At 38.5% G+C, this 27279-nt stretch overlaps 1 protein-coding gene across 2 annotated transcripts; it reads right to left on the reverse strand.

Annotated features, from left to right (window-relative positions):
* Positions 1 to 468: 468 nt before the first annotated feature.
* On the reverse strand, positions 469 to 24730 carry polr3a (polymerase (RNA) III (DNA directed) polypeptide A). 2 transcript variants are annotated; one of them, XM_058620910.1, is made up of 32 exons: positions 24548 to 24730; positions 23255 to 23390; positions 22126 to 22263; positions 21533 to 21704; positions 21286 to 21440; positions 20594 to 20833; positions 19872 to 20034; positions 19494 to 19630; positions 19310 to 19413; positions 19098 to 19239; positions 18320 to 18460; positions 18100 to 18169; positions 17648 to 17775; positions 16697 to 16835; positions 16197 to 16361; positions 15524 to 15696; positions 14335 to 14446; positions 12348 to 12466; positions 11919 to 12056; positions 10965 to 11135; positions 10132 to 10245; positions 8641 to 8676; positions 8244 to 8330; positions 8059 to 8141; positions 6966 to 7136; positions 6350 to 6443; positions 6173 to 6265; positions 4822 to 4986; positions 3895 to 4059; positions 3165 to 3296; positions 1268 to 1400; positions 469 to 1171 (listed from the first exon to the last, which is right to left on the reverse strand). In XM_058620910.1, the coding sequence occupies exons 1-32, from the start codon at positions 24589 to 24591 to the stop codon at positions 1023 to 1025; spliced, it is 4209 nt and encodes a 1402-aa protein (XP_058476893.1). In that variant the 5' UTR covers positions 24592 to 24730; the 3' UTR covers positions 469 to 1022. The 2 variants fall into 2 exon arrangements, with proteins under 2 accessions (XP_058476893.1, XP_058476896.1); XM_058620913.1 differs by lacking the exon at positions 8641 to 8676.
* Positions 24731 to 27279: the final 2549 nt, after the last annotated feature.

Genomic DNA, 27279 nt, shown 5'->3' on the forward strand with positions numbered 1-27279 from the left:
CAGTTACACTGCCAAAGTACAGGGACATGTAGTTCAGCAGGTGGCCTTGCAAGCGCACCTCTAGTGCATTTTTAAAGGTAAAGGTAAAAATAAATGGAGGCAATGATGAGCCTTTCATCGTTTAAATGTTTTAAATCTTACATAAAAACAAAACCTGCTTAATTTCCATGTGCCACAAACACGTGAACCTTTGTGATGTGAAGCATGAAGAAACAGTTTCACTCCGTCAGATACTAATGACAAAATGAATCTATTTTTTACTTACAGCAATTTGTTGGTCTAAAGTGTTAAATGTGATGTTGCACACGCACAGACACGCACAGACACACACACACGCGGGACAAACATGAATGTGCTCATGATGCTGTGGCATACTTTTGTATTGTTGTGAAATATTTTTGTATCGTTGAGGTCTAAATGCAGCTTCGGTGTTGCTTGAATGTTTTCATTTTACAACGGAAGATTAAAAACTATTTCCTCTGTGATTCATTTATTACATAATTTACAACGATAAACCAACACAAACACAAAGAGGAAGCTTTCAACTTAAAGTTAATGTTAGATAAAAAGACTGACAGAGCGAATTGTGTACCTGAAGGGTGGTTTTCACCGTGTGAATGAAACCTTTGAACAAATGAAAGCTGCACTGCATCACCTCTACCTCATGATTAATTAAGGAATAATCTTCCTTCACACAGTGTTCAGTATCCTTACATTGATTATGTAATATCCTCATAACAAAAGGAAAGAGCTAAATTGCTGAAAAGCAGCGGAGGATCTTAAATGACATGTATTCTTCTGGATTTTCAAACAAGAATAAATTATTTAACTCGAATGACATGCAGTTCTCTCAGTCTGTGATAGCAAAAAAACAAACCAACACATTTTCCCATTTTGTAGATAACATTTGGCAGGTACTTCAGTATCTCCTCTATCTGAAAACAATCCCATAATAATCCACCTGCAGGCACCAAGAAGAAAAGAAAGAGAGAAGCCACTTCAAACATTCATGCGGCTCTGTGCTACGTGAGCAGAGGTATATGGAAGTCTGTGTTGTCAAACAGCAGAGGCCGTTTGACAGGAGAAGGATCCTTGTCAGCCTTGTGCAGGAGTTTAAACAGTCCTGTTCCAATGTTCATTGGAATCCCCATGATGATGCACTCAGACACACCTGAAAAACAAACGCACACAGAAGGCCAAGTGAGATCTCTTGACGACATGGAGAGTAAGACGTTAATTTTACCAAAGCGAGGATGCATCCATTTACCACAAACTGAGTCCTTTTGTCCAAAGTAGGCGGCGTCAAAGAGATGATCGGCTGTTTTCTCAAAGGAGGCCAGCATGAGCACGCTCTCCTTCATTTTGGCTAAACCGAACCTGGTGATTCCCAGTATCTCCCCCTTTATGGTGAGAAGACAGTTTAACATCTCTAAAGACACAAACATAAGGTGCACTGATGTGCATTTCCATTGCAGAAACTAGGTAGGAAATGCAAGTAGTTTCTCGGCCCCAAAATGGCCCTGCTCAGGGTATTACAAGTCATGGTTCTCCACAACAGTTCATAAAATCTCCTCGCATTAAAAACCTAGCAGTTAATCAGTTTTGACCTGGCTTTGTTAATAAAGCTTTACAGCAGCACAACCTGAATCTCCTTCATGTTACCGTTGTTCTATTGTGTGCTTTGTTTCCTGTAAGTCACCCTGACTGTAGCAGCCTGATGTTTTTATTTGTTCTGACTATGGACTGTACATTACAAACGGACAGAGTCTTACTATTTCCTCAGTAAAGGAAGTCAGAAAATAATGCTACTACTCTACTCTACTCTACTCTACTCTACTCTACTCTACTCTACTCTACTCTACTCTACTCTACTCTACTCTACTCTACTCTACTCTACTCTACTCTACTCTACTCTACTCTACTCTACTCTACTCTACTCTACTCTACTCTACTCTACTCTACTCTACTCTACTCTACTCTACTCTACTCTACTCTACTCTACTCTACTCTACTCAAAACTGGCATGGCGTGGTTTTATATGCAACACACAAACTAGTGATGAGCAAAGCAGTTGTTTTCAGTGTAACTGAATCATTAGAATCAGTTAATTAAAAAGATTATTTCAGTCCTTCTTGCATGACCAGACACAGTCACTCTACACCAGACTCCTCTGTTCAATATTGAGATTTGTTGGAGACTAACACATGTTTTCTGGATTCTTAAGTCTTTTTAAATAATCTACAGTTCGGCATTGTTTGGTTTAATTCCTGTGTTGGACGTCAGGCTCATGCATCCAGAGTCGACAATCACTGCCGATCAGTGGCCGGCGGTGTGTCGACGCCAGAGCAGGTATTAAATAAAAAAGCACCAGTTAATATGATGGAAAAGCAAAAAAACAAATCAAAAGACAGACTGGAGTTGAGCCGAGTCTTACTAGAACTGTGCAGTGGAAAAGCACCATAAGTCTATGGGAAAAGAGCCAACGGCTACTTCCCACATGATTGATGTGAGAAAACATTTTCCTGAGGAGTTCCTGGTCTCTAGTTTCATCTGAACACGATGTCAATTTTGTAAATAATGTTCCCATTCAGAAGAAAATAAGACAATTCAGCACAGAGAAGAGTGAACAGCAGTGTGACTGACGGCTGCTATCGTTCAATAGGAACCTGGTTGCAGGTTGGAAAACCTCAATCTTGGCACCAGACAAATCATGTGTTTATGGAGGTTTCAAAGGAGTTCACATTCTTATGGGTGATGTCACAGTCTCACAAAGATCATGATTAGTTTCCAAACCACAGCTTCAGTATCTACAGGGGCTTCTGTTGGCTTTGCAATTATCTCTGTGGTGTCACTCACTAGCAGTGAAGTTCCTCTTTCTGTACTCTCTTCACTGCCTCAGTGAAAGCGTTTGATATGAACACCCTACATTATTCAAACAGTAAATAAGTATAGCACCTTTAAAAACAGCATTTACAAATTGCTTTCAAATACATCAATAAAAAATATACAGATAAGGAAGAAAAGCAATGAGATGAAAGGACGGCATCACATAATCACAATTTAAAACCGGTGAGAAGCCTGGCTGCTGAGTTCTGAAAAGAGTAAACCGTGTCACTGAACATTAAATTGCCCATTACCTACAAGGACAGGTCGACATTTCTTACCTTGTAAGACATGAGATCTGCGAGGAGCATGACGTGTCGTCGGTCAATGCTCATTCCATGATTCACCATGGTGTACTGAATCTCATTAATGATTGTGGATCGAGCAGCCTCAATGCCCAAGGTCTTCTCAACCTGGAGAAACCCAAAAACACGAAAGCTTCTTTGAGGAGAAAAAAAAAACAAAAGAGAGCAAGACACAGAAGCAGCAGTTCAAGAAAATAATGAACACACCGTTGACCTGGATAAGCAGAAGATAGATGGAGGGACCTCAATTAGTAGTTAGGTCGATAAAAAAATACCAGAAAATAGTGGAAAAGAGCAATGTTCCCTCAGAGCTTTTCAGTTTTTCACATTTCTTTGCTTATAAAGAGCAAAGAAACACAAAAATATTAACTAAATCTGATAAATTCTCTAAATAAAACAGTGAAATTGAATAATCCATTATTCGTTGGTTGGTGATTCATTTAGCAATAGACGAATCGTTGCAGGCCTTTAATGAGAAGTGTAAATAAATAAAACACATCACTGAATGAAACGTATGCCACTGACTCAACGCACAGGAAGAGACTTTGCCTTATTTCATTCATCTTTTTTAGGTTTTAGAAGATCCATAGAGTATGTAAATCTGCAGAACACAACCTGCCTCAGGCACCGGCTTCCTCTCTTTGACGTAAAGGGTTTAGAGGTATGAGTCAAGCTATACTCCCTATAAATCCCTCTTGAAATCTACCTCGAATGTATTGTTCGAAGTGGTCCTGCTTCCATTCACGCCATGTGTTGCCATGACAGCTCTCAGGTTGTCTCCCTCCACAAGGAGTTTATACTTGTTCTTGCTGCTCTGCTCGTCAATGTGAATGACAGCTCGGGATACCTCTGGTATTCCCTGAACCACCACCTGCCAAGAGCAAAAAAGACAGCAGATTATCTCATAAAACTGTTGCTAGTTTAATTACAACCCATAGAAAATAACGCACAACACGTTAATAGTGTCAGTATTTCCATTTTTATTTAATTTCACACTAAATCTTAACATTAAATGTATCATGTATCAAAGCATGTCCTTAGAGGACTGCTGGGGGGATTTAAGGAGGCAGAACAGGAGAGCTGTTAAAGCTGCATGAGCTTTGTGCCACAATAAGATATATTATTTTTTCATATATTTTTCTGCGTCTGGCTTGTTTGGCAAAGGATTTTGTCACAACAATAATAAAACAAATAATAACTTAGTAAGTAAAGACAAATATTTAATCAGAAGTGGGCAGAAACCAAACAAAATAGAGCTGCTAAAATGTCAGTGTCTCCATTTGATAAAAATGCCACACACAAAAATATTCTTTACCTGTTCATTTAAAACACTCTAATTCATCAAACATTTTTAAAAACAAATCCAGGTATGCATGAAATACATAGACATGTGGTGTCACACAGTCAGTGTGGCTCAGGCATTAAACAGCCAGGGCACATTCTGAGAGACTCTTCTCTAATATGGAACCAAGAAGCAGAAATTAACTTCTGAGGAGAGACTTTATTTATGGTCTCTCTTTAATAAATCATGTGCAGAGTGGAAACAAAGGATGTACAATCCACTGTATCACACACACACATCTGTTACCCTATTAGTTTTAAAGTGTGTAAAGTATAAAGCAAAGATCTTCACCTTAGGAAGCTCCCCTTTTAATGACTGCAGCACATAATACATGGAGCTTTTGTTGTTTTCTCTCGGGGACACACACACCACTGCCTCCCCGTGCACTGCAATGTCTCCTGGCTTCACTCGCAGCTTCGACATGCAGATGGAGTACCGCACCGTCTCTGCATTTACCTGAGGAAGAAAATAAATAAACCCACGCTCCCCACTGTGATTCTAAGCACGCAACACACTGTTACATCTGCAAGGCGCTCAGCACTTCATCATTTTCAGACAACAGATGTCAGGTCGCACAGCTGCTGGTAAAACAACAGAATAAAAACTCAAAATATTGCGTTGTGTAGACGACAAAGGGTTCAGGAGTTTTTGACAGGTTATATCAACTCCACAGTCCGTGATGAGGGATATTTTTGTTCGGTTTGAGCTAAGTGCTTTGGGGAGTCATTTGTAACCATGGCATCAAAATAACATAAATCCCTATTCACCTGTGTGCATGTGAACAAGTTTCAATCTTGCCTCCACAGGACGTTTTCTTTCGTCTCCCTGCATTTATTTTTGATGATTCTCAGTCCAGCTCCTAACCTGCTTTTATGCTTTTTTGATTAGGGGTGACGGTAAGCCTAGTGCTGTCAAGGGAAACAAAAAAACCCACAACACACTGTTCTTTTATGGATAACAACAAAATGTCAAATAAAGGCTGAGAGATTTTATTATCCTTAACAGAGAGCCAGGCGAGCGGTTTCCTCATTTCTTGTTTCCGTACAGACCCGAGTTAGCCCGTTAATACTGAACATACTCATGACGATAAAGCAAAGATGCAACGTTTCCCCAACGTAACAGGAAAAGTCCTTAGGTCAAAAAATAATGATATGAAGAGAAATGCCAGAGTGCTTTGATTTCATCAAAGGTTTGCTTTATCACTTGTTATTGTAACCTTTAGTTTCAATAATTGAGTTTTTATAAAATAAATATAAAATAGAACGAAGATCACTTCAAATGACATGCTCGAGGTCAGATCTAACTGATCATCAAATATACATTACCATTTGAAGGGGTTCAATTGCAAAAAAAGAAGTTTTAGGATATAATTAAATGGCATACATAATTAAAAGAGTGAAGTACAAAGAAGAAACATAAGTCATTTATCTTGACTTGTTCTAAAAGCAAGACTGGATGATTCTTGTGTCATTACTTCCAGATTCCATCTCCTTTTACATTTATCATAGTTTCTACCATTTATAAAATATCTTTCATGCTAAAAAGTCTTGGAAAACATGGATGTGTCCAAATATAGAGATAGCAATAGAGAGCAAAACACTTTTTTCACACACACAAAAAAAATAAATGAATGGCGTAATACCTCCAGTCGCAGCAGCCTTATCCTCTCCAGCGATAATTTGACCAGGATGAAACAGTCATCCGGTAGAAAAACCTCTTCGATGTACTCCGAAATCTGTCAACAACAGCACAAATGTCAGATTTACTGTTCAAGACATCGACAAAATAATTACAGCGAAATTGACGAGGGTTGGAATACCTCCCCGAGAAGAGTTTTCTCGATCCTTCCCTTCACGAGTCGGGCAAAGTCGGCGTCGTCTTCCACATCCAAATTTGCCGTGATAATCGGAGTGCTGAGTTGTGAGTAAAACACGTGCATTTATTACTGCCACACCACTACAATCACTGCAGTGAATCACTGGTAGTTGAATGTTGCTCGGAGGGTATTATATTATATTATATTATATTATATTATATTATATTATATTATATTATATTATATAGGTGATGGGTGCATTGTGTTATAACTTGCATTTAAGTTGTTGCATTGCGACCAAAAATATGTTTCTGTGACAGTGACCTTGAGAACTGGCCATAAATATTTATTAACTAAAGTCTTCTTTGAGTCCAGGTGAGAACCTTTGAATGTTACTGAAAGAAAGTTTCTGTGGCCGAGCAGAGTAGAAAAAAATGCGAAAACTCATGTGTTCAGTGACAGTAATAGACGATAATAAACTGTGGTGAAAGCACTTCAGTTCCCTGTGAGCTGCAATGCTTAAATCAAGTACATGTACGAGGACAAAAAAAAGAATCGAGTGTTAATGGGTTTTGTTCCAATTTGACAAAGGGACCAAAAGAAAACCCCTCAGTGATACCTAATGTTCCTGGAGGCGTTGATGATCTCCTTGATGCGAGGCACTCCCAATGTGATGTTCATGGACGCTACTCCGGCAAAGTGGAAGGTTTTTAGGGTCATCTGGGTGCCAGGCTCTCCAATACTCTGGGCACACAAGGCACCCACTGCTGAGCCTGGCTCCATCTGTGCTCTGCATGAGGAACAACATTTGATGAGAAACAGTCTCGCTGAGGTTTTTTTATTATAAGACAAAATGCTTGAGGCCACATCGTAAAGTGGTGGTGAGCAATGTTCCTGGAGTCTTATAAAATGTTGATCAGTGAATACAACCATTAGTACCGAAACCTATTGACTACCTAAATTATCTATTTCCACAAGGCGGCAGCAGCAGCAACCACACACAGTGAGCTGCATGTGTATTTGGAGAGACGACATTTACGAGTTGTCCCTGAATGCACCTTGAAGCTCTTCTAAACTCGGGAATAAGAATATTTGTTGGATGAAGCGCAATGTCAATAATTTAGCATTCTTGGTTCCTGAAAAGCCCATCCCTTGTCTATGTGTGTTTTCTCTGGTACACTGGCTTCCTCCAACCGTTCAAAGCTATGGGCATTGGGGTTACTCAGCCTTTAGCATGACGTCACATGGTGGAATAAACAGTAGAACATTAAGATAAACAGGTGAAAAAATAAAAACATTTCAGGCCTCAACAGATTTAAATTTTTCAAGCAAATCTCTTCACTTGAGATTTTTGCGATAAGACTTGTTTTTTCGTTGGGAGTGACCATTGGAAATGAGCATATTTTAGGTTGAACAGTCACGTGCAGAGGAAGGATAGTGATTATATTGGACAAAGAATGTGGAATATGCAGCTGCTGGGCAGGAGGCAAAGAGGAAAACCACAGAGAAGGATCATGGATGTTGTGAAGTTGTTGTGAAGACATTGGTGGAACAGAAAAGGACAAAGGCAATAGGGCAAGATGGAGAAAGATGATCTGCTGTGTTGATCCCTAAAGAGAGAAGCTGAAACTAAAACAAATATCTTCCCTTAACCCCACCCCAAAAAAATGATGAACATCTTAAGAAAAGGTTTGAGTTGATAATCCTTTTACCTCATGTACTTGTCTCTGCAGGTTTGAAGGAACTTCTCCAGCTGAGTGGGAGTAATGCGGTCCAGCTGATAGAGAACCTTTGGCTGCAATACACAAGTGAGAGAGAGACGGATATTAAAGTTTCAGATTGAGCAGAGTTTCAATTTATTTCTGATTTTTTTTGGATATCAATTGTGGTGGTCTACCTCGCTGGTGCCGTTGTCGTTGATGCCGTACTTGTCTCTGGTCTTCTTTATCCTTTCCGAGATGCTCTTAATGAACTTTTTTATCTCCTACAATTGAGGGCACAAAATAATAAAGCAAAGGCTCTTTCACATCGTAAAAACATAAGACCAAACAATGAAATGTGACCAAACTATGCAGTTTGAAACATGACACTGTCATGCAGTTGTTAGAAACTACCATATAGTCGCCACCGAGCAATAACCTCTTTAAAGTTTAGCTGTCAGCACACTGATGAAGGCTGTTTTATGGTCAAAGACAAATATAGATTATGAAATAAATGATTAATCTGTTCCACGTCTGCTGACACACCATTCTCCACTTGGTTAAAGCACAATCCAACATGCTCAGTCACTATACCTGCAGGTACTTCTCTGAGCCTGTTTCAGTGAACTCCTTAACAAGAGGGGGGGAAGTTCACATACATTAGTGCCAACATTCTGACTGGCTTTGAGTTTAATAAATGACAGTATTTGTATGCCCTATGATAATTACTTGCAAGACAGCTGTGTGGTTTAAGGAAGCAGAACACATAATCATTTTAATTGCATATCTCATTAGCATACCGTCAAAAGCAAATGACAAAGCTTAAAAAGATGACAGCTGTACAACCATGATTTGTCTCTACAAAATCACACAAAACAAACCGATGAGTTGTTTTCTGCCCTTGAATAGGCCACATCCGCCTCAACATCAACAATAAAAGTGCTTTTATCATTTAACATGTACACAAATGTTCAGACAAAATCATCCGTTCGCTTTTAACACAGCACATTGTATCATTCAGTTTGTTTGATGGTATTCTTTATATATATAATTAATGTTGCCAATTAATATGAATATGAATATTTCATCGCAGACTTTAAAGGATTAAGTTGGCCCTTATTTCTGTCAACAAAACCCTACAAAACTCCAAAAGCAATAAGGAAGTTACCTTTTTTTTTTTTTTATTTATTTTCCAAAACACGGCCTGTGAAGCCCCAGCTGTGCCACACAGACCCGGTAACCAGAAACTACACATCCCGGGTGAGATGTGCCTTTCTTCGGCGAACATGCCAGGGCTACTGTATTTTAAATGTAATCTTCAAGCTGTAACAGGAGCCCCAACAGGAGTCGGGGCCGTTCACATGGAGTGTCTTTTGCCCACACCAATATATTTTCTGGGAAACTGCACATCTGAGAGTGTAGTGAGCATGATGTAATCCGTTGAGACATGTCTGTTTTTCCCGGCGTGTCCGCATCACACCGAAATCTAAATACCTCAGCTTTTTGGAACGCAGCGAAGTTGGTCTAACTGGTCTTTGTTCTCTCTGAAATAAGTGTTGACCTTCATCCAGGTGAAGCTCCTGAATCAGTTGGTGAAAGAGAGGACACTCAGAGTTATCACTTTTTTTTTTTTTTTGTGCTTTGAGCAGCTCGTGGGGGAGTGGGGTGACACATGGTGATAATTATCCATCGTCTCTGATTTGATAACTTTTCTTAGTTTCATGAGTTAATTCCGTGAGGCTGGTCATGTCAGCAGCTCCCAGGTTACTGTTGCTTAGTAACGGGATGAAATTTAACACCTCTGGTGCTCTTCTGGGTGTTTTTGATGTTCATTCATGCCTGTATGCCATGTTTGAATGGCTCTTTATGAAATCGAAACATTTTGGGGAGAGGTGTTGTTGAATTGTGTCTTTGGATATGATTTGAGAGTAGCAGAAATCTCCAAGAAAGAGATTTTGGTCAAAATACAGGGATTTTATTTCAGCATAGTTCAAAACTTCCGAGCACCACACCCAATTTTTCACCAATAAACAAATAAATAACTATAGGACTTGGATAAATGGCACAAGGCTGTAATGAGGTTACCTCCAAGAAGCTTTTCCTGCAGCACAAGAAGTCCTCTCTCTTCATAACAGCATCGGCGGTGAGGACCAGCTCGTTCTGACTGAGTGAAGGCTCCTCTGGACATGAGTAGACTGCCTAGGGTGACATTAGAGAGATAATCATTGCCTAATTGTAAAATTATACAACTAGACATTTAATAAGAATAAGAATAAATATCATGCCACATTTCTCAGATTTCAAGACAACTAAAAGGTTACAAAGCATTTTCCAGTACTGCTTATACAACCAAAAAAATAATAATTCTGAGTTATCATAATAATGTTTCCCACTGCAGTACAGCGTGCCGTCTTATGATGTGTTCCAAAGCTTTGCGAAAATTCACTTTTTTCACAATTTGCACACTCCAACACCCAAACTACTGCAGCACTTATGCTTGAAACCCTGCTTATACTTACCATTTGCCTTCCAGGCAAACCAAGCTTGATTTAATTTCTTAAATTTTATTTAACTAGAGTAGAATGGATGAAAAGGAAAGAAGAAAGAATGAAAGCAATGAAAGCAATGAATGTCTGGTGAGGAGCAACGTCCTTTAAAAAAAAAAAAAAAACTGATCGACAACAGACTAAACAAACACTCGGAAGAATGTAATGTGCATTCATCGTCCAAGAAAGTTGAGACACTTCTGCGAGACCAAACAAGATAAAAATGAAAGACAATTAAGGCACCAACATGAAAACAATGTATTTGACCGTGTGTGCGTGGGTGGGTGTATGAAGGAAGGAGGGGGGTATGTCTGTGTGAATGAGTCACTGAAAAAGAATGACTATATAACTAATGGTCTTGATTTAACTCACTCGTATGTTGTCCAAAACTCTCTTAAACTCCAGTGGCTCATCCTTTCCCTCCATCACAGCCGGGTCCAGACCATCCCCGCCATAAATAAACTGAATGATGTCGCCCGTGGAGCTGCGTACTGTCAAGTCATACTGTGAGCACAAATCCTCCAGGGACTTCACCAATCGCCTCTGTAAAGTCAAATAAATCAAATGTGTTACAGTGACAGATGTGACACAAATCCATGTGGTGTGAATAAAAATCCATGAAATATATGCATGTGACAACATATTGCTGCTGTGGTGAAGTGTGACTAAAAACAGTAAAAAAAAAAAAAAGAAGGTGCTGGTGGAAGAGAGGATACACTGACACACGAATGTATGTATGTATGTGTGTGTGTGTGTGTGTGTGTGTGTGTGAGAGAGAGGGACACTAGCTGTGTTTGAATGTGCAAAATGTCTTCATTCCGAAAAAAGATTTGTTCCGATTAAAATAGATGTGGACATGCTGCTTTCTATTGCCATTACACTGTGTGACAAGTCTGTGAAGATTCTCAGTCAACAAGGTCCTACTCATAAACTGGACTCAGTCTCCTTGAGCTACCTAAGGAAGCTCACAATGACAAGTTGAACTCTTTCACCTTTTAGTCATTTATTATTGGACTGTGGTTACTTTGGACTTGGACAATTGGTGATGTGCTTATGATGTGGACGTTTCTTGGAAGCATTCGCAGAAAACCTTCAAAAGGGCTTTCTCCCGGGTGGAGAGCCAGGGACACGGACACAGACAATCTCCAAACACAAGACAATGAATGACACCACAAGAGAGAGCTGGGAATATGGCGTCATCGTTTTCCTAAAGTAGCATATTCACTGTCTACTTAAATACTGAGATTTTCCCACTCTGGGAGGTTTTTTCAAGAAAAATATTTGTAGCTATTCCAAGACATGAATGTGATATCATTCTGACATTACCTGCATATATCCAGTCTCTGCAGTTTTCACAGCAGTGTCCACTAAACCCTCTCGACCAGCCATAGTGTGGAAGAAGAACTCTGTAGGGGTCAGGCCTGAATAGAAGCTGTCGGCCACAAAGCCTTTAGCTGCAGGCAGCTGTAAAAGACATTTACCATTGTCTCTTTTCAATGTTATTCTGCAAAATCTTATACAAGAACCATTTACTTTGGAGAATTAGCATATAATGACAACTGATTATCGTTAACTTAACCCTTTAATTTTGGGACCTGGATCTACATGCTACATGTTAAAGACTAAAGGTCAAATACTTCAATAATAACAGGACATATGTTTATTTTCAATTTAGCCATTGTTTAGCCCAAACAACCGTATCTAGACAATATGTTAACATATATTATCAGAATAGATGAATGCAGTGGATCTTACCTTCGAGTGCTTCTCAAAATGAGGCAGGGAGCGATTCTCAAAACCATTAGGTACACGAGAGCCACTTATGGCCTGCTGTCCCACACAGGCAATCATCTGAGAGATATTAATGAACGACCCTGTGTGAGAGGAAGAGATACAAAAGAAGAGACATGGATGAGTTGTAATTAAAATAAAAGCACAGTTTACAGATGTTTTCTTTCTTTACTTTTATTTGGAGGACTGCGTTGATGTATCTCTTTCACCAAAATAATAATCAACAAAAATAATAATAATAATGATGTATGTGTGAGCTCAGAGAAATTGAGAATAAAATTCATTTTGTGATTTTGTATTGTACTGTTTTTGAGGAGCTTTGTAATGACGTGTAATTTCAAGTGTGCTGATTTCTGGAGTGTGTTTTGACAACCTTGTGTTGTGCTTCAGAAAAGTAACATTTGCTGTAATAGATTTGATTTGCCAGGCCTGGCAGAGAAGGCTAAAAGTTCAAATCAAGCTGTAAAATTAGTAAGGTATGAAACAGTGGATGAATTGCGGCAACTATAACCTTGGTGTCATAAATGGGTGAGGGTTGGGCATTTTGTGTCTCAGTTGAATTCACACTTTCTTAGTGCTATTTTTTTTTCATAGGTAACTCTTTTGAGTGAATAATCACCAACTAATTAAGACATAACCTTCACTTGAGTAAACAGTTTTTTTGGGGGTAGAAAGATGTTTGTTTTTTTTAATTTCCAATAGTTTGGTCACCAAATTATGGATTAATGCATAAAAAAAGACAATCAACAAAGAAAATAATTATTTGCAGCTGTGAATGCTGTGAATGCTGTGAAACTGCGACATGGTGTGAGATTATCATGTAACAACTTTAAGACAATGTGATGTTTCAAAAGATGACCCGGTTTGGAATAGAGGCTAAAGTACACTTTGATTTATTCATTTCTTTCTGCATCTAACATTAAGAATTGATCATGTTATCAAAGATCAAAAGCCTGATTGAGAAAGTCAGGCAAATAGTGAATTATATTTGTTGTGGCTGAGATTGGCACAGCACTGCCTGCAACCCTCATGTGGAGGATAAACCGGTAGAAGATGGATGGGTAGTATGACCACAATCATATGTCAACACTGAAATTGATAAAGGATGAACTCCCTCTCCAACACGTGGAGTAAAAGGAACTCGCATTGATATTCATACGTTATCTTTCACAAGCGAGACCTAGCCATCTGCAAACCAACATATTTTCTTATGTTAACTCAGTTCTCTGGTCCCCAAAGTGAGACAAAAAAAGTTTAAGACAAAAAGAACACTGAGAGCACATCATGTCAAGGTTTGGGAAACACAGATTGACATTTTTCAACATTGAACAACAAAAAAATAATTAATTGGTGATGAAAATAATCTTAAAATGCAGCCTTAATGACACACACACACACACACATGCATAGGGCAAATCAGATAAATAACAAAAATAAAACAAATTTTTGTTTACAAAAGCCCTTTGAGTCTGATGCATCAAAGACTGTGCAGAATGTGAGATTCTGAAGCCGTCTAATTATTAATTCTGTTCCTGTCCTCCACAGTGATGCTGTCCCACCAGCAGAGCAAAGCATGACATATAAACAGCCATAATTCCCTGATAAAAGGTGAGAGGGAGATTAAGAAGCAGAGTTTTCCTTGGAAGAATAATCTTGTCTGAGCCTTCTTGAGACAGGGCACCAGTGTCCTTTTACGTAGTTTATCCAAATTGAAACCTAGAGTCTTGCCTGGTTTGTCAATTTCAATTCAACTCAGAACTTCTCCTTCTCAGACAGACAGTTTGTTAGTAAACCTGACAAGCTGATGTGGCGATAATCTAAAAATAATCCTAAACCCATACAATGGTTGTGTTGTACGGTTTTGTAATTCATGTTAGGCTTGGTTGAACAGTAAAACACGAAAGAAAGCAGCAGAAAAATCCCCTGCTGTTTTCAACAGAGTCATGTTTACCTTTTGAGCCACAAAGAGCCATGATCAGAGGGCTGTTGCTCTTGTCGAGCTCCCTGAGGCAGGCGCTGCCAGCTCGGTCTCTAATGACAGACAGCTCTCTCAAAATGAGAGCCTAATATAAAAATAAAAAAAAACACACACACAAAACATGAACACAATCGTTGGTGCTGACGTGCAAATAGGACAAATCCAGACAGATAATACAAACAAAAGTAAAGATTAAAAACGGTTCTCCTCCATCAAATGTACCGGCCTAGATTTCACCATGTTTTTGTTGCTCTTCTGTGTCCCAGCTTCTATTATTTCCTTGTTTAAACTGGAAAACGGAACACTGGTGACTGAACTACCAATTGCATTATCTGGGTGTGTTAGTCTGAATCAGAGAAATTATATTGAGGACCATTTTGGTCAGACTAACATGTTCACATGTACATGTCATGTAAGCATACTGACTGTAGGTGTGAGAGTGAGATTATTTTTGGTAAGATTTACAACAATGGTCTAAATATTTCTGAGATGCAGCCAGTCATTTGACCCATTCTGGTTTTTAGAGACTTTAAAAAACAGAATCATTTCTTAATGGCCAATAATTGTGTGCACATGTTTTAAATGAGCACAGGATTCAGTGGCAGTGCGACTTTTTCATACAAGTGAAAAATCATTGAGCCTGTGGTGTTTTCAGCAGCGCTGCTCCACTTAGCTACTGCTGAGTAAACACTTACAAATAATTGTAACTACGGTCGTCTCAAAATCATTGAATTGCTCTTCTTCTACAGGATCATTTCTATATCACAAATGTGAGCCTCTTTGAAATGTTTACACACTCAGCAGGAGTGTGATTATTAGTAATTAGGGGGTGGAGTGGCTCAGTGGCTCTCCACTCAGTGGAGCTCAGTGGTTAAGACCGGTACCCTATGTGCGAAAAACATCATGGTCGCAGGTTCGATTCCACCCCTCGCTGATTGTACTCAATTCCATTGTAAGTCGCTTTGGATAAAAGCGTCTGCTAAATGACATGTAATGTAATGTAATGTAATGAGGATATAGATATACTACTGAGTTCGGTGCAGTGTGAAGGTGGTTGATTAAGTGAGAGACAGCAGGAAGGATCCAGGCGATGTGTGTGAATTCACCTGGTTATGAATATCTTTCAAATGTGCTTGTATGAAATGTACGAAATCACACGTACCTCCAGGGTCTCTTCTGCCGAGCAACCTGGCTGCTGCTGCAACTTGCCCGTATCTAAGGCTTCGATATATTCATCACACTTCTTGTAACCATCATCCAGCAAGTCCTGCTTGGCCTTCAGCAGACCCTGGCCAGGTGTTACATCACCAATGCCAATGGAAAAGCCCCGGTTGGCTGAAATTAAAGGGTTTGAAAAAAAAAAATTAAAAATGTTAACTTGTATCTCTGTACTGTTTACTGTCATTACAAACTACTTTCACGCTTAACTGCTAAAGTCTAGTACTGAGCTGAGGCTAAGATGTGAACGTTTCCTTGTTCCTTGGCTCTGCTACGACAATAAACTGAATAACTTTGGTTCGTTGACATTTGAGGAATTTAACATTCAGAGGTCTGGTGAGCAAATGCAGTGCAAAATATGAATATTAATGGAAGTGCTGTGGTTTAATGCTTATTACTGTCAGTGTGTGGAAATGCCTTGTTAAACCAAAAGGGAAAATTAAGTAACATTTTTTTACATTTTATTGTCCAAAAAATTAATAAATGTTCAACTTGCTGATTAATTGCAGCCTTATGCTGATCTACAATAACTATCCAGAATTATTTATTCGGAGATTAACAGAATTCAGTCAATTTAAACAGCATTGTATGCAGTTTAGGCCATGAAAACAACGTACACAGATACACCGGCGCGAGTCTAGCCAGACGGGACATGGCATTGGCAGCCTCCAGCTGTCCCCAGTCTCTCAGCAGGATGTAGAAGATGTTGTTTTTGGAGCCAGATCCCAAGGTGCCCTTGTCCATGCTGCCGCACATCAGCTCACTGTTGTGGATCACCACAACTGGGGAGATGACAAAGGAATATGAAAGGAATTGATGCCATTTGAACCCATAATAAAACAGGAATCTGTAATTATTGCCTCAAGGTTGTAGGACTCAAGCAGTCAAGTTGCAGTTTAAATCCATGTCTGTCCAGACATCATTTAAAAGTGTGATAGTATCCAAATATATATTGCAATAAATCTTGTATATATGTGTGTATTTATCATTGTATTGTCTTTTTCTTTCCTTGTGTCTATTGTAAAAGGTACATCAAAAACCAGACAATTACTTTTAACACCTTCTTCAGTGCAACAAAAGCTTTACATATCTGTTCTTCACGGACATTTCTACTCACATGAGTCGTTGTGACAGAGATCCTCCCCCTTGCCACAGTACTGTTTGCCCTTGGTTCGCAGGTTGGCCATGACTGGACATTCTTTACTTGGCTTCAGAATGAGGCTGAAGATTTGCTTGCCTGTCCACAGAGCCATGGGCTGATGAACACACAGATAAATAGGGCTGGGTTAAAAAAAAAATATGTTTTTTTTCCAACTGATGCAGATATTTACTTGGACAATCTTTGATCTTTCAGTGTAATGCCACTTCATGTATCCTCTGCACAAGCCTTGCACTTGACTGTGTTAGTCTTGTGTGAGCATAATACTCTTGCGTGACAGTGAGCCGTTATCTCCAGTGAGGCTAACAGCTAAGCTAAATCTGCAGATTTTACATTGTTTTGTCATCTACGGTGTAGCAGCAGAAATACCTCCACTCACTGCTTTACAGGTGCGTTGGTGTCATGATTGTTGTGTCACTGGGAGTATAGATGTAGGCCAAGATGCGCACACAGCACACACTGGACAACTTGTTTATTACTTTAAATGTCTGATGTGTTTCTAAGCTGGATATTTTGAACTTTTAAGGTTTGAGTTTGAATTATCACCACTGTAGAGTTGCACTGTGGGAATAAAGCATGTATTCATGTCAATCTAGTAAACATTAATATTTTCAATGGTGTACCAGGATAGAGAGAGATCCAAATTTTATACAATTTGCAATACTAGTTCAGTGAAAATCTCTTCCATGTACGATGCAAAGTTGAACATGTGGAAACTGAAATATTACTCAATGAACTAATATTGAATCAAATCAAATCAGTTTTGAGAATCAGAATTGTAACCTTGTGGATTTGAAATGAATGACTTTAGCCAATCAGCTGTGATACCCATCCCTATAGACAAATATAAGTGGCATGTCACAAATACAGTTATTCAACCAGGTTAGACAGTGCAGTGGAGTGGAGTACCTTCATTATGGCCGGGTGTGGGAGAGAGACTCTGACTTTTTCATCTTTTCCCACCAGGATTGATGCCACTATCTGACAAGCCTTTGCTCTGTCAAAGAAGGTGTCCTTCAGAGTTAAGAGGTAGGCCCCTGCGAGGAGACAAATGTGGTACAACATTGATTGTAATGGATATAATAATTTTTAACACCTGCTCACCCATCAGGAAAAAAGAAAAGAACAACGCTGGTCTATATTCAAATATTTTAAGCTGAATAGTCATTAATGTGCTTAATGATGATGTGAGATCACTCTTCTCCACATTTGACATCATATAAGTTTTTCCGGGTATATTTCCAAGTACACTGGAAATTTGTTTTTGTGTTCCATCACTTATAAACTGTTCTCAGAAATGAACAAAACACAACAGGTGTCTCGCAGATATTTGGCTGCCATGTCTGTGTTATAACACTCACCCGTTAGAAAGTCCTGAATAGCAGCAATCAGAGGTTCCCCATTTCGTGGCGTAACAAGATTTGCTTTTGTCTGAAAGAAAAGATAATATTTTGTGTCAAGCTACAGTCAATACTCTCTCTGCAATACTGCTCCTGGTGGGAGCTTTTCATTGCTATACCTCCACAATCACGGGTACACAAATACAATATGGATAACATGATGTGTTATGAGCATTCATACCCCCATCAGGACCAGGGCCTCAGCTTTAGCTTCCTCAGTCTGAGGCAGATGGAGGTTCATTTCATCTCCATCAAAGTCAGCGTTGTAGGGCGTGCATACACACTCATTGAACCTAAAAGTCCTGTGAGGTTTTACCCTGGCCTGTGATTTGGGAAGAGTGAAAATCAATGGCATACATAAAGAAAGCAACAAAATGAAGCCTCACAGCTTTATACAGCAGCATTATGGCTGAGAACACCAAGAGGTGCCCATAAAAGCTTTCAGAAGTGGATTCTTCACCTAAGAAATTACCTGAAAAATCAGTAGGAGTTCACAATTATATCTTAATCATGATTATTGCGTCTCGGGAACACTGTATGAAATACCTTGCTCAACCAAAAGAAATTACCTAATTAACCTAATTAGGTGCCTGCCCATTAAATCACAGTTGTAGCTGTATCATTCAACAAGCAGCTCCAATTATGTTTCCTGGGTGCAGCCATGGACAAGTAATGTTTGACGGATATACAACACATAACTAAGCAAAGTGTGTGTGTGTGTTTGTGTGTGACAGAGAGAGACGGTAGAGGGAGGGTAGCAAAAACTAGGTCTCAGAAATCCAGCTAAAAATGTATTTCAAGTTTCTTTGTTTTTCTGGAGTAGATACAATTAGTTAAAGTGCAAAAATGTATCTGTGACTCATCAGTGTTCAAATGTATCCCTTTAGAGAGACTGTAAAAAAACAAAGAACATTTTCTTTAAATGTTTTTAAACAGTGGACAAAAAAAGAAAAACTTACAATATGAGCCATGATGCTGAGTTTATGCAAAGAGGGTTGTCGATTGAAGAGAACGATGTCTCCATCAATTAAGTGCCTTTCAACCACATCACCAAATCTCAGCTCTTGAGCAATCTTCTCACGATTTCCATATTTCAGGAACCTGACAGACAAACAGAGTCATCTTAAACTATGAACCACATTTAATTTCAACCAAAAGCCACCAGACTTACCTTTTCATCTGTGTGTGACGATTCTGAATAAAGTTGGCTCCGGGGTGAACATCAGGACCGTTGCGAACGAGTTTCCTCAATAGTTCCAGATTAGCTTTGTTCACCTTTAAACAAATTAACCAATTAAGATATGTCGTGTAGCTTGTTTTTTGTGTGCGTGTTGTTGCCATGGAGCAGAGCTCACCCTCTCTGGATACGTCAGGATTTTAGCCACATGTACTGGGACAGCCACTTCGTCGATCCTCAGATTTGGGTCAGGAGAAATTACAGTTCTGCCAGAGAAGTCAACTCTTTTACCTGAGAGGTTTCCTCTGAACCGACCTGAGTTAACAAAGAAAATTAATCAGAATGTCTGTAATTCAGAATGTACATTTTGTACAAAAGCAAAATGTAAGTATTTGTGCCTACTGCATGAAAAAACACAGTGAATAGCAAAATCTCAGTTCAGCATGTTTTAAATCTACATAGTTATTTATGTCAAGTGTCAACATCACAGGAAAAATTTACTAAAATGATTATGTACAAAAAATAAGTTATCTATGTTTTTATATTAAAACCATACCTTGCTTCCCCTTGAGTCTCTGCACAAATCCTCTGGTCCATTTCTTAGGTGCCATGTTGAGAGGGATGCCAGAAAGCTCGCTGTTGATGTAAAGAGCACACTGCAGCTGGAGGAAGTCCCAGTCCTCCATGATCATCTGAGTCTTAGCCCCTGTCATACGATGCTGGATGACAGCACAGTCTGTTAATATGGGCCATCTAGATGTAAATCTAGATGTATAAATTACATTTTACGGTTGAAACTTGACTGTTTCACCTCATAGTCATCAACTGACTACTCTGCATTTTGCTTGTCTGAATGTTTTCGAATGATACGCTAAGAAGAAGTGTTCTAAAGCTTAACAATTAAGCTGTGTTATGCAAGTAAAATTTGATTTATTCAAGTGTGATGCTGCTGAACTCTGATACAATGATATGTTTTCCTTCAGAACCTTTTGGCCAGCTTCCTCAGAGCACATTATAAGTTTTAGATTAGCTGATCTCTATAATCTAGTGCATTTTTAACCAACCTTGTGGTTGCCGAGTTGTTCAAGAAAGACGCGCATACATGCAGGAGTAATCTGACTATGAATCGCATTATCCAGGTATGTTAGTCTAAGACTAGGTCGATTTTAGTCAGACTAATGTGTTTACATGATATTAAGAAAACCAAATGATTGCCTTAGTCCAACTAAAATGGGACTGAAAACAAGCACGTAAAGGCACTGAGTGACAGATACCAACCTTTTTGATAACATCGTTGAGGAAGATTATCTCTGTGAGCTTCATGGTGAGGTCGTCCTCGTTGGTCCCCGACTTCAGGTCACTGACCACAGAGGGTCGTATGCACAGAGGCGGCACCAGGAGGCGGGTGAGGATGAGATCCGCAGGTTTACCAGTCTCGGGATTCATCAGAAGCAAGGCAATGTCTTCTTGGGGAATCCTTTTGAAGAGGTTTAGTGCCACGAGAGGGTTCAAGTTTTCCTGGACACAAATAATCATTACAAAATGAGGGAAATTATGTGGTTGAGTAACATTTCTACCTAGGGCTTATTCTTGTTTTTTTTAAAGCTAGTAATTTTAAATAGATTTTAATACAATAATATTAATATGACTATGATTAAATTAATTATAATTTCAATGAGCAACAATAATTATAATAATTATTTTCTTCTACATGCACTAATAAAAACATTATTGTAATTGCAATAATTATGCATTGTACAAGATTGTTGTGATTATTACTGCTCCCAAACTATTTTTAAAAAACAGCTTTAAACCAGCTTCAATTACTTATTTCTAAAAATGAGGTTCGAAATACGTAATTAAGTAATTAAAGTAAAAAAGAAATCAGTAGCTAACCCTACTTTCTGTATTACTTTCTCATTTGCCATGCCACAGCTTGGTGACAGTGTAAAAGAGCGTCGAAAGTTCACCTGTGCTCTGGTCAGCAGAGGCTCCATGATTTTGTTGTGTTCGATGGCGATATCAAATGACTGCATGAACTCTGACACAAAAGAATCCACCACCTTCTTGGTCGTTTTATACTTCTCGTGGATGATCTTAAGCAGGCCACACTTTTTCACTGGTCCTGTAAATGTGAAAAGGGAGACAGGACTTAACCTTTTCCAGTGTCATCAGGATGACTGATACAAAAAAGTCAGTGTCAATGTCTTTTCTCACCATTAAAAGCAGAACAGTTCAGACAAATTGTCCTTTTGCGGCATTTGTCAGAGATCTTCTTCTTCAAACCTCGTTTCTGGAGATAGGTCAGGCTAGGCCGCTTCAAGAAATCAATGAACTGCAGCTTCTCGTCTTTGGTCAACATTATGCTTGAACACGTCTTGCAAATCATCTGGATTCATGACAAAATGCATTAGACTGAGGGAAATGAATCAATTTCACACACTGTGATATCAATGATTAAACTGTGATTAATAATAAAAAAAACTACAGAATAGTAAAAACAATTAACAAACTATACATTTTATGTAAAACTTGGTTTACACAAGACTTATTGATTTGCACATTGAGTCAAAGGATAAACAGTTCTCAAAATCATATGATGCCTCTTCAAATGTTGATACTCCAGTGACATCTACAGGACAATGTGCAGTATATTTTCACTTCCACCATTTAAGATAGAGTTAACCTTCTCAAGGAACTTTATCATCGCAATCCAATGTTTTTCATTGTTGATTTGAAAGTATACAGGATACTATCTCATTGTTTAATGAGTATTATCTTTAGTCTGTGTTACTTCAGAAAACTCTTGCCTGCAAAATTCCTATGATGGCTTTGAAATAGCCAACATGAAAACATGGCAGCTCAAGATCCAGGTAGCCATAGTGCCCCAAACAATCTGCCAGATTCTTTCCACAAGTCAGACATGGGCGGTCTTTTTCACTGGTACCCTGCAGGACACACAGCAGATAAAGGAGAATTTTCAAGTATGAGGGTGGACAAAGGTTACATTGTTTAATCTCACTCACTCATTGTCTACCACAATCCCAGCTGATACAGGGATAAAGGCAGGGTACACCCTGGACAGATCACCAGTCCATCACAGGGCCAACATATAGAGACACACAACCATTCACTCTCACATTCAAAGTTGCATCACTATCTTCAGTATAATCCTTGATTTTGAAACAGCTGCAGATTTGACTGTCTGGTGTTTGCTCAGTCTCCCTGCAGAGTTATAACTGCATTTGTTTGGATGCAGTGACCACCTTCATCAAGTTTGCTGTACGGAGACGGCAAAAATCGCAAGACACCACATACCCCAAATAAAACCATCTACTAGAGCTCCACCCATCTTATATACTGTTGCTTACACAAAGCTGCAGAACTGTTTTAACACTTCTCCACTGTGCAAAACTATTAACATTTGCATCATATTCAATATTTATGCATTATATAACACACAATATTGCACTATGAGCATTAACGGTCAGTTATCACTCATATTTAAATGAATAACGTTGTACTTTTACATAGTTGCTTTTTGTGTTTTTTTTAGATCATAACAGACACAATTTCTTGAGGACGACACTTTCAGTAATTCTGCTGTGATTGAAAAATGATGATATGACAAAGTTCTTGAATGTTGGATATTTCATTGCTGACAAATATTCAATCTCTTTTGACTAAAGCAAACAAGTGTAAAAAGACTAAACAACAAGGCCCTTTCAATGACTAAGTAAATAAAGTTGTTTGGTGGCCAAAAAACCCCCCAAAACACAAAAGCAGAGCTCTCCAAACAACATGTCTGGATTATTAAAGAGCAGATATTTTATTTTATTTATTGTACAAAATATGACTGCCTTGTGTGTGTCTAATACACGTATAGAAAATGAAAGTATTAGGTGATTAGTGGCCAGGAGGCGTATGTCTGTGTCTTACCATACGGTGGTCCAACACTCCATAGGGCAGTGGAGTGCGTTTTGTGTCTTGGCTGTACAGATTTTTACTGACCACCTGGATGTGAGCCTGCTGACGCATCTGCTCAGGAGACTTCATTCCAAAGCAGATGTGGCTTCTGTAAACAAGATAGCAAAGGAAAAAGTCATATCAGGGTTATGTTTGATAAATGGAATTACTGGGCATAGTTTTATTTAGGGCTGCAACTAACGATTACTTTCATAATCAATTAATCTGTTGATTATTTTCTCAATTAACTGAGTACTTGTTGGGTCTGTAAAATGTCATCTTGACTAATTATGATCAGTGTTTACCAAACTTGGAAATGACGATGTCTTGTTTTGTCAACAAACCAAAATTATTGGTATTAGTTTTAATTACTTATTTGATATATGGAGCATAGAAACCAGACAATATTCAATATTCATCAACATAGTTGCCAATTAATTTAGTAATCAATTTATAGAAAATGTAGTGCTGAAAAAATTATTTGATTAATCAATTAACTTTCGGATGAAATCATCATTTGTATCACGATTATTCACTTAGTAAAACTTTTTTGATAATAAATTGAAGCTGTTCGAAATTAGAAATTGGAAATTGTTCGGCTTAAATCTTCTTAATTTTTCTGGTTTCTTTGCTACATATATTAAATAACACACGTAACATTTTGTGGAAAAAACAATAATTTGAGATTATAATCATTTCGAGGTTTGGGAAACGCTAATAAATAGTCTCTGACATTTTACAGCCCAAACAACTAATTGATTAATTGAGAAATAACCGACTGACTTATCATAAATTGCATCACTAATATATATGCATATGCTACTATGTTAAAATGTTCCAATTACAGCACATATCAACTAAAATCATTGTCTGTTTTTTGCAATATTAGCATCTTTCCCTGACCGAAATGATTGACAGTATTCACTTAGTTTTGGTGATTCTTTTTGAGACAGGAATGCAATTTATCATCTTCACTGTACAGCAACCTGGAACTTAATCCTAAAATCTAATTTTGCAGACTTTAAAAGACTGAATTTCTCTTCTGGCTGCTTATCTTTCTACAGGTCAGCTAATGACAAGTAACATGCAAACGTGCTGACATTAAGCACAGTGAGTTACTTTAGTAATACCACAATATTCTCTCGTGCTCTCAGAAATATTTACGTATTAAACAACTTGTGAAAAGTAGCCACATTGCAAAGTGAGTGACAGTGGCTAATCAGCGAGCTAACATGCTAGCGCTGCGCCTCACTGTGTAATACTCACATTTTCTTGGCCACATCTGTCTCCCTGAACTGTTCTTTCACCATTTTGGCAGCTTTACCTTAACATACAACACAAAAAAATAAAATAAACCGCTATAGTGTCCTCATTCTTATGTTAACGTGTAGTGAGCATGCTGTCAGTGAGCTTCCCCATGTTGTGGAAATGCTAGCGGCACCGTGTTGATTGCATGTGAGTTACGGTAGCGTTGCTTTCAGGGTCCCTCGGTAATCTATGCAGCATAATCCAGTGTGGCCATAATGTTGACACGATGGGGGAATTTGAGGGCAGAGAGGAATGAGTGTTTTTCACCAGGTCGTCTTTGTGTTATAATATACATGTATAGTCATTATGGATCATAGCGAACTTGCTGGTATTTGAATAAAGAACACATTTATAAGCAACTTTGAAAAATGTTTTTTGTACGCGTAAAATGTTGTACGTGAATGCACCACTGCTCTGCTCAACAAGAGGAAACAAGAGAAATCATAGGAGCATGAGATAGTCACAATAATGTGAGTGCTGACACCTAGTGGTTGTCACAGTGTTAACACAAAATATGACATGATTAAATAATATATATTATCAAATATAAAGCAATAGAATAAATAAAATAATAACAAATAAAATATTCTATGAGAATATATTTGTGTTTTTTTTATCACATTTTATCATGACTGCAGTGGTGGTACAGGTAGCTTCAGGTCTTTTACTTTGATTAAAATAACATAATGTACACAAAGTCCACTACAAACAAAAGTCCTGAATCAAAAGGATTAAAACATCTGCTTTCATTGTGGTGCATTTGCTGCAGCAACATCACGTCCAGCAAATATAGACATTTTATTCTTTATTACTTTATTTAACAAACACAATAGTTGTTTGTTACATAAAGAATAAAAATAAGGTTTCAAAGGAAACGGTCCAGGAAAATTGTCTTTTTTTGTTGTCACATCCACGTCCATATAATTCAGTGGTGAAGTGACTCCTTGTGAGTCATTTTCAATACATTTGCTGCAATCTATAGTCTGACCTCTAGATGGCAGCAAATGAATTTCCAAAAGCTGTGGATAAAAAGCAAAGGGAGACGCAAAGAGAAAATAAACCTGCTGCCCCACCTGTGTTGTTTGATGCAACAGCATGAAAGCGTGTGATGGTGACTGATGACTTCCTGATGAGGATTTCCTTTCTCTGGATTCTTGAGTTGATTAATTGTACTGACACATCACAATCTCAAACAGCGAAAATTGCCCAGCTAAATCAGACTTTTCATTTGTCTAATTCTGCTGCCAGCAGGATCCATACAGACGCCTAATTAAAACTCTTACACTCTATTTAACATGATCTATATGCCTCTCAGGAGGATTGTGGACCATAAGAGCTTGGTCTCTCTAAATCTTTATATCTGGGGACATATAACTCAAGGATATAAAGATGTATCAGTCTGTGCAAATATACATCATCTAAAGAGCATAAGAAATGATCCTGAAAAGCACTTGAGGGAGCAATGCTAACAATGTGTTTCAGCATGAGAGGCAGCTCACTGGTCTTGCTTTAAAGTGCCTCTTGAGCATCTCTGTGTACAAAACTCTATCATACATACACTATGCACTCATAAGCAAACACACTCACATGCATTCACACACACACTGCTCCCAGTGGACGAACTGAGTATGTGAAACTGCTCAGATCGAAGAAATCTACTGTGACTGTGGTTTCAGGGATTTGGGCACATCCCTGTTTGCTTCTGTCTTAGATTTCATTTGAATCATAAGAAGATGAAGCGTCATCTGCATTACTCACATGTAGTCGAGGCCCTTTGGGAATGTAATGGCCAGAGAATGCCCTCAGTTTGCAGACCAAATATGGAGGTTATCCAATTGTAATATTCAATGATCCCTGCATTATCCAGATGTTTTTAATCAATAAATGAATTGTTTAGTCTGTCAAAGTTCCAGTGTGTAAAATTTTGGTGAAATTATTTGGCCAAAAATTATTTTTTAAGTATACAATCAACTGATTGTATGAATTGATGTTTTTCAGTACCTCAGAATGAGCCTTTTATATTTATATAAAACATATATATATTATAGTCTGGAGTCAGTTCTAAGGAGGCTGCTTATTTCCACCGTGTTTTTACAGTAGCCCACAATGGACAAACCAAACGTCTTCTGAGTTTTGATACCAACTGAAGGCTGCATAGGTTCTCCAACACATATTCAGCTGCAACATCTTCATCGATAAATGTTGCAAAACTGAAAACATACTCTGAACTTAAGCCAAATACAATCCCCATCACAAGTTCCCATACACATAATTTATTCACCCTTGTTTGGCTTCACTCACACGTCAAAATCTAGAACTCTAAAGGGTTTACTCGTTCCTGCTTGAGAAACGACTCAATTAATCTTTTTTTTCCCCCCGTAAAATAATTGCTGAGTGAATTGACTTTTTCAGCCCTGTATAAACTGCTGTATAAATGCGCGTCAACGACACCACTCAGAGTCGAGCGGAGAGGCTCCCTTTGAACACTCGAGAGCAAACTACGGTGTTTACCCATCACACTATTTACATGCTAAACATATTTGCTCAGCAATGTGGCCGCCATCTTTGTGTAATTAACATGAGTAATTACTGTGCTTAATTTACAGAGCCACCCAAGGTTCATAATGGGCCTGCAAAACATTGACCCATGACAATTGATTGATCCCTCCCTCCTTTAAAACCATGCCCTT

The sequence above is a fragment of the Solea solea genome, chromosome 21 (assembly GCF_958295425.1).
Source record: "Solea solea chromosome 21, fSolSol10.1, whole genome shotgun sequence".
Classification (NCBI taxonomy): Eukaryota; Metazoa; Chordata; class Actinopteri; order Pleuronectiformes; family Soleidae; genus Solea; species Solea solea.